General features: G+C 39.8%; 1 protein-coding gene across 1 annotated transcript; it reads right to left on the bottom strand.

The window, feature by feature from the left end:
* Positions 1-212: 212 nt before the first annotated feature.
* LOC148355224 (sulfotransferase 1A1-like) lies at positions 213-7874 on the bottom strand. The gene is made up of 7 exons (XM_088349955.1): positions 7724-7874; positions 7366-7494; positions 6895-6992; positions 6661-6787; positions 2576-2670; positions 1950-2130; positions 213-617 (listed from the first exon to the last, which is right to left on the bottom strand). Exons 1-7 carry the CDS (start codon positions 7872-7874, stop codon positions 502-504), a joined length of 897 nt encoding a protein of 298 aa, XP_088206081.1. The 3' UTR covers positions 213-501.
* Positions 7875-8756: the final 882 nt, after the last annotated feature.

Below are 8756 nucleotides of genomic sequence, written 5' to 3'. Positions count from 1 at the left end.
TTACCCTGGAGTGCCATGTCTCATCTCATTGCATACAATGTTTCACAACGTTGTTACTAATAACAATAAAGACAATTCAATGAAAAATCCAAATTACATTTGCACTTCCTTTTCCAAGTGTCATATGAGAAGTTTATTTGTAAGTCTTTATTTAAATCAAAAGAGCACTACAGAACAATCAATATTAAAAAAATCTAATTAAAATACGACGGTACAACATGAATATTTTAATGGTAATCAAACTTTGAAAGGAGGAAATGCTCGAGGGTTATTCAAAGCACAACACATTTTTTTCCCAGTACATTATGTAGTAGTTAATTGTTTCAAAACCCAGCACATATACTCCAGTGTAGCATGGTTAGCTAGTTTTCCATGTACGTGCATAACAACTGGTCTGCATTGTTAATATTAGATATTGTATTTCAATGTACAGTAACATTCTTAAACGGGTATAGCAAGCAAAAACGTCATTGAAGCAGAATCGATTCAAATGTTGCAAACCTAAAAAAGTCGGTCTCGGAAGGGAATGTTGACTTGGTTCATTTTTTTCTCGTAGTCTCGATCAAACTCTGCTGACTGCTCGGGCGTAAAATGTGTAGTCCAATCACCAACTTCTCCTGTTGAGGATAAATCATTTCATTCTTACATTTTAGACAAAACGAAAAACAATAACTCAAATTCAAACGTTGAAGGGGCATTGTATATTATTAAGCACCATTTAAAAAAACAATATTGATTTGAATAATAAGCAAATGTACATGAGCTATCACAAAAACATGGACTTTTTTAAATATTCGTAGGTTGAGAAATTTGTATTAATTTGACATAAAAGGAGGCTCACCGAGAGGGAGATGACATCATAATCTGACAGCTTGTTGCTAAATGTACCCCCCAAAAAACAAAACCTTCTATAAATTTGGGGGGTGGGGGGGGGGGGGGAAGAAATGTTGCAATTTGGTCATTTCTAGTTTCCTTAGTTTGTATTCTTGCTTGTGCTTTGAAGGACTCATTTTATGTTTTACTACAATACAGCAAGATCTAGAGGTCAAATGTTACACAGTACTCCTTTAAAGCAGAAGAAAACTAAAGGATTCCTCAACAATATTTGATTTTATGGGCCTCTACTAGTCAACACTGAAGTTTGTGTTTTTAATCAATCTCCGGGGGCGGCCATTTTAAGAATGCTTCGGCTAGTTCCCAATCAGGATTCTGCTTGAAAATGCAGATGAACCGGTGTTCTGAATTTCCTTCCTACCCTCCAGAGAACGTAAGTTGACCCAAAAGCAGCAATTTTGTTTTCTCTCTGATTAAGCAAAACCAGAAACACAAACTCTGAATAATTTAGAGCAGAACTTATACCGATGGTTTAAAAGGAGGGTTGGCATGCTAACATACATATACTGTGCGATTATGGTCGTCAACAAACACCCTCCTAGAAATCTAGCACAGAAAAACACGCCAGGCTTTAAAAGCTGCTTCAGAAAACAGTATTTTGATGCAGTGACAAGTCAAATAAGACTAAATAAAAACACATTTTGTAAGTACTGCTTTTAAAGGCACAAACTGATATCAGCGTGGTGCGTACGCATGGGCCCTGGGCATTGGTAGGACGGCTCCAAGGGTAGGAAGGAATTTCTGAACACCAAGATTGGCCGTCGTTTTTACTATGGGTAACATCAATGTCATTATTCGGAACATATACAAAATTGCTGCTATCAGAGAAAAAAAAACAGGTGGATTTTGCATCTTTCAATATATTGTTAAAAAAACAAAATGAATTGAACTGCAGAGTTTAAACTAGTTCAAAATTGTTCAAAACCTTATTGGATAATTTCCACTTTAAAACTTGGATCACTTACGACATCAAAAAGGGCCAATTATAGAAACTGAGGAATTACAGGAAAAATTCAATATAAATTAAATGGGTTTAATAGTATAATAGAAAATACCCTTTCTCATGAAGCTGGAGACAGATTGGTCATAAATCTCCCTGGGAATAAAAGTATAGTTCGCCATTGAATTCTCCTTGAGGTTCTTGAAGGTGGTCAATTCAACAATGCGATTGATGATATCATCAGAGAGGGACAAGTCTAGGTAGCTCATGATTCGCTTCACTTCACGCCAGGGATTCTGGGTGGGCAGAAGAGAGAGATATATACGTTTTATATGACTTTTTTGTGGCTTGTAAGAGGCTAAAAAATCCCGTTAGGCAGAATTTACGACTTCCCAACCAGCAAAAAAATGTTGAAAAGATGTTGAAAAGACACAAGGTTTGTTCAAAGTATATTTTCATTTGATAGGACAAGTTGGAAAACCTCTATTCTCAGGCAGGAGAAGGAGAAAAAAGGTTTTTCGACAACTTTTGTTGGTTTTACGAAATTTGCGCTACATGAGACGAGGTAAAAGCAACAATGATTCAGAGTGGAACAATTTAGCCCACGCCTCGGTGATTAAAAGCCCAGATGATCCACAATTTCAAATTTCGGTGGAAGTATTATGTTAAAAGAATGACACCGTAACGCAGAACCAGGGATGATAAAGACATTGTGAGAATGAATGATGAATGAATCACTACCTCTTTTATGTCTTCAAAGAAAAGATAAAGGATGTTCCTCTTGTCGCGCTCCTCCCAATATCCTTTCACATGATCGTACCATGAGCCATAGGATACTGTACAAACGACATTAAAATGTTTGGTAGTCTGTTAAGTTTATTTGGCCTTTTTGAAAAATTAAGTCACCTTTCTAGTATTGGTCACCTGCGTTAGGGATTGGATAGGGCTGTTTGTTATTTTGACTATTATTGCACACTGTAGTTCATTATTTTAACTAATATGCACTGTTCACACCCAAGTGGGGATAAGCCGTCGGAATACAGATGGATGGACGGACACACCGTTTACATCGTTTCAAGACTGGAAAATAATGTTTCATTTGAGCGGATCTGCTTTTTGCAACCTAGAACAATGAATCAAAAAAAGGGCTCAGGGAAGGACCTTTAGAACAAATTGGGATTTTTTCATCTCCTTGCAAGTTCAAAATGAATTGATTTCTCTGCCTCTTTTGGGGCTTTACACAACTGTAAACTTATCATCGCCCTTATTATATTTGTAACGGGTGTAATAATAACTTTTATTTTATTGAAATTCCTGCTAAACCAAGCCAAGACTTGATGCGTGTGAACAGCGGTGGGTAGCGAAGCTAGCTGCATACAATTTTGACCTGAAGTACATTCCCGGCCCAAAGAACATCGTAGCCGACGCTCTGAGCCGTGAGCCATTTGTACGGTCATGTGTGGGTCATCGCCTTGTTACCGAGCCCTATACTTCGCTCTTGGACCAAGTCAACAGGGTGAACAACAGTACTGTGCAAGAGGTGTTCAGAGTATCCAACAATTGTCACGCTGTTGTAGACGAGAGTGCTGGGACATCAGACGAGTCAGTAAAAAGGGCAATTCTATCAGGCTCCAATGGTTCTGTGACATCAGAAGAGGTTGCTGCTGTCTTCAGTGCTCAGTCCACTGGTGGCGTGGGTCAAGTGATGGGAACAGACGCCAACTTCAATCTTCTGCAGAAGGGAGATCAGTCAACGGCACTCCCACAGAGTCAGCTTGTTGTTTACAAGAACAGGACAACACAATAAGCAGGACCATGTACTTTGTGCATAGACACAAGAGACCTACCAGGCGTGAGAGAGCTGTCGAGTCGCCTAGTGTGATGAAACTACTGAAGCATTGGAGCAGACTCACCATACAGAATGGCATGCTCTACAAAATAAGGAAAGATCCTCACATGGCCAAGAAAATCTTTCAGTTTGTGGTGCCTGATTCATTGAAACAGAAAGTCCTTCAAGGTTTACATGACTCAGCAGGTCACCAAGGCCAGAACCGTACTTTGTCTCTGGTGAGGCAACGATTCTTCTGGAATGGCATGGAACGTGATGTTGTGAATTATGTCAAATCCTGTCAGCGCTGTGTAGTAGGGAAAACACCGGAACCACACAACCGTGCACCACTCAAGAACATAGTCACCTCTGAGCCTATGGAGTTGGTCTGTATAGACTTTTGGACTGCTGAGCAAGAGAACAAGTCTGTAGATGTCCTGGTCGTAACTGATCATTTCTACAAGATGGCGCACGCCTTCCCTTGCAGAAATCAAACCGCCAAACAAGTTGCTCGCCGTCTGTGGCAGGATTTCTTCCTTGTCTATGGTTTCCCACGGCGTATCCACTCTGATCAGGGAGCTAATTTTGAGAGCAAACTGATCAAAGAGCTTCTAGAGATGGCAGGGGTGCAGAAATCCCATACCACTCCGTACCACCCCATGGGAAATGGCATCGCAGAACGATTCAACCGAACATTGGGAGATATGATCAGAACCCTTCCCCCTCAGCCCAAAGCAAAGTGGCCACAAATGCTGCAGCAGCTCACATTCTGCTATAACTGCACAGAGCATGAGACAACAGGGTTTGCACCGTTTTACCTAGTGTTTGGTAGGATCCCTCGTCTCCCTGTCGATGTCATGTTTCAACATGCTAATACCAATGATGCTGTTGTCAGCTACTCTGACTTTGTACGCCATCTGAAGAAAGATCTACATGAAGCTGCTCAAATTGTACAGAGGAATACTCTCAGAGAGCAGACTCGTCATGCCAAGCTGTACAACCGTAGGGCCAAAGGATCACCTCTCGTCGTGGGAGACCGGGTGTTGATCGCCAACAGAGGTGTCCCGGGGAAACGCAAAGTTGCAGATAAGTGGGAGTCAACCCCGTATGAAGTCATATCAGTCAAGCCTGATCTCAATGTCTACAGAGTCAAGGATTGTCTGACGGGCAAAGAGAAGGTAGTTCACAGGAATTTGCTGCTCTCTGTTAGCTTCTTGCCCTGTGAGGATGATCTGGCCAGCGAATCTGAACACTCAGAGTCTGACGCTGCTATGCATGGAAGTGATGTATGCCCTGATTTACCTGACGCGGTTGAAGACAGTGATGTCCGTACAGTAAACTGGGTGATACAGGCAGGTGAAGAGCAAGTTCATCCAGAGGTAGAGGATAACTCACTAGACAGCAGATCTGATGCCCAGTCCGACTCTCGCAGTGTTGATACATCCAGCCGAGGAAGTCAGCACATCCCCGAACAAGATGTTGACCATACTTCAAGTGACAATACGGAAAGCCCATCACAGTGCTCTGAAAACATGATCCCTTTGGGTATGGGTCTCCCAGACGAGACCCCATTGAACACTGACCATCTGGACGCAGACTCCCCTGATACTGACTGTTTAGACTTGACTGCCCCAGACCTTCAAGCTCAGGTTATTTGTGCTCAACCTAACCGTTATGGTCTTAGGGTCCGCCAGTCCATCAGGCCTCCTAGTCGTCTTATTTGTCAGATGAATGACCATGTGGTAGGTGACAATCATCTGTCCGCAATATCTGCAAGTTCCTAGTTTAAGTTCAGTAGAGATGCACTTTCAGTTTGAGTAACAAAGCTTGAGTAAGAAACAAGAATTGTGCCTATGTGAGCACTTACAACTACAGGAACAATGTTTGATATTTCAGAGATGTAACAGGCATCTTTGAGTCTGTGCTTAGTTAGGAGTTTGCTCGCCTCCTTTCTTTTCACACTCCTTTTTGGGAGAGTTTTAGAACTGACATGCACTTCAGTTTGTTCCTTGTAATACTGTACCAGTTTTCGTGTCCTCTTTTTCATCAGTATTTGCCTTTTTGGCATGTGATTTTTTTTCTGTTTAGTGTAGCACTCCCATATTTAGCAGAATTTCAGGGGGGTGTATGTAACGGGTGTAATAATAACTTTTATTTTATTGAAATTCCTGCTAAAATATGTGTATAGTTTTTGGTAAATGTCCTGCAATGCTGAGTCCAACAGTGCCATCTGCTGGTATGGGGTGGGGTTTGGTTTTGGCTTCTAACATGTGACCAGGAGGCGGGGTTTTGTCAGTTTAACCAGAGTACTACAAAGGTAAGACATATCTTTTGGTGCTCCACAAAATAAGTTAATTTTAAACTTTATAACCCCAGCTGACAAATCTCTCAACATGCATAGTAATGTGATTGATATTGTCAAGCTGTTTAGGTTTATTTTCGTTTTGTTTCTGTTTTACTAAATCTTAATTCCCCTTGTAGAGATCAAAGAGATCAGACCCAGCAGAAAAAGCTAATGTTGTGACTCATCCATTTGCAGGTAAATTGTACCCATTTTTATACTCATTATTGTTTTTATTCCTATTTCCTATTTATTCCTTATTTTATTTTTCATATACATTAAAAAAAAGGATGATGTTGGTTAAAATTCAGAGTAAAGAAAAACATGTTGAATTCATTGTAAACGTTAAAAATCCACTATACGATCTCTTGTTAAAAGTATCTTGTTAAAATGCAAAGATTTATAAATGTATTGTGATATTCTAAAATGTATTTTCTGTAAAGTGAAAAGACAGCTCTTTGATATGCTTTGTTGTCAGTTTAACCAGAGTACTACAAAGAGATCAAAGAGATCAGACCCAGCAGAAAAAGCTAATGTTGTGACTCATCCATTTGCAGAACTGTAATAATAAAAACCTCATCATCCAGTCCAGCGTGAATGTGGATCTTTGGTGGGACACGTACAACGCGGTTACATATTGATTAACATCATACTTACATTTTCCATGCATGAACTTCTGGACAAACTCCTCCCAAAGTCCAGGCTCAGGAGCGGTTTTATTCATTTGGCAAAAGTAGTAGTAGCTCACCAGGGTGTCCTTGGCATTACGTGCAACGTAGATTATCTACATTTAAAGAAAAACGGTAAAAAAAAAAACACACAACATTTTGTGTTTGAGACTCTTTGTGATTAAGGGCTATACAAATAAAGATGACTTGACTCCCAACTTACTTTGCATTTATTCTCCAAAAAGCCTGATGGAAGTAGCTGGAGCTGCAGATGTGTCTTGATCAGTCTTGGGGGATCCATATCCTTCAGGAGATCAAGACCTAGGAATTCACAAGAAATACAGTGACGGTAGTCATTCTACTTTTATCTTTAATTTATTTTTGTTTTGATCATTATTTTTTTTTTTAGGGTAGTGTTAGGTTTTCTTGTTTTAGATTTTGAATACATCTCTTTGGCAAGAAAAAAAATTGAATACGGGTTGGCACTTAAAAGCTTCTGCATGAGATTACTCCCATGGGCACGTGATACATCTTCAAATTGTGGAGCTGTTGTTTTAACTTGTTATTTATAGTTTGCTGTTGTTTTTTGTGCTGTGTACAAATAAAAGCCACAAAGTGCAAAGTAACTATATGTTACTTCCAATTTCATTTTAATACCAAACCGATCAATCCAAAGAGATGTACTAGAACTCACCTGTTTGGCCCAATAACCTGTCGGACATCTCAAGGTGAGGAGCTCTGATTGATATCGGTGCACGCCTGCAGCTTTGAGCATCGCCGTTATGAAGGAGGAGGTCAATTATTTCCTGCGTCCAAGTTGTCCCTTTAAAAGTCAATTTGGAACACCACGTTACTTTCTGACACTGCTGCTTCTCATGTCAAGCTTAAAAATTGGGCAAGTGGAAGGGGAGTGAGAACATGCAAATCATCAGGAAAATCCAAGAGGAGCTTCTTGAGTGTTAAGGTAGACAACACATGTGGCACCCTAAAAACTACACATTTTACTGAAGATAATAAAACTCCACATTTACCACACATGAACTTTGCCAAACCTGATTTTGGATAAGTTGCGATGAGAATGTCAGACGGATCAGGACAGAAATCGTGGATGTTCTCGTACGCCTCGGCAAGGTGGTCCGACAACGCCATTCCTTTCACCGTCACTATTCGGGATGGACGATTGACGGACTTGTTTTCTGACATAATTAAACAGTTTATGCTACAGTAGAGATAATAATTATCAAGCAGTGTCAAAATATGAATGTAAATCTCTTCTCGTCTGCGCGGACCCCTTTACTTTGTTCTTTTATATCATGGTGTTTGCCTTAAAGCGCCTAATTATAAACAAAACCCAATTGGCATAAGAACATGTCAACAAAACCACACCCAAATCAAAATAATAGCAGTAAAAAAGGGTGTGGTTCTTTTTTTTAAAGAATATTAATTCAGGTAAGTTAGTAGGTCTGCCCCAGGGAAGTTCTGGTTGGTTACATTGCGTGAACGAGTGAGCGCATTCATAATATATTTATCACTGTGAAGCATCCAGAGTGTCTATAAAAGTGCAGTGTAAATTTAATGAATTCATAGTATTATTGATATCATTAAAAAATGGTAACAATATTTTTAATATACAGGGCTTCGTCTAGTACAGGGGGGTCAAACTAAATTGCACAGTGATTTTAAGGTGCTGTTGGTATCATACATAATCATGCATGGAATTTCTCCCTCCTATATTTCAGATTTAATTTCCCCCTATGTTCCAGTCCCGAGCCTTCCCTCTGAAAAAGCTGGTCTACTAGTGATCCCAAGAGCCAAGAAGAGATCCGCGGGTTCGAGAGCGTTCTCTATTCGAGCCCTGGTGCTGTAAAATGCTCTGCCTCCTGAGATTTGATCTCCAACCTCAGTGGAACGGTTTAAATCTAGGCTTAAAACGTTCGTATATTCTATAGCTTATGAATATCCTATTTTTCCTGTTGACAACATCTGTGTATTGTTTGTTAATGCTACATCCATTGCAACCTGATCATCCTAATGATTTTATTTTATACTTTAATTATATTTTTTATTTTGTTTTTTAATGCAGCA

Source organism: Urocampus carinirostris, chromosome 12 (assembly GCF_059441175.1).
Source record: "Urocampus carinirostris isolate Australia breed hairy pipefish chromosome 12, RoL_Ucar_1.0, whole genome shotgun sequence".
Lineage (NCBI taxonomy): Eukaryota > Metazoa > Chordata > Actinopteri > Syngnathiformes > Syngnathidae > Urocampus > Urocampus carinirostris.
This window is presented reverse-complemented; position numbering and strand designations above follow the sequence as displayed.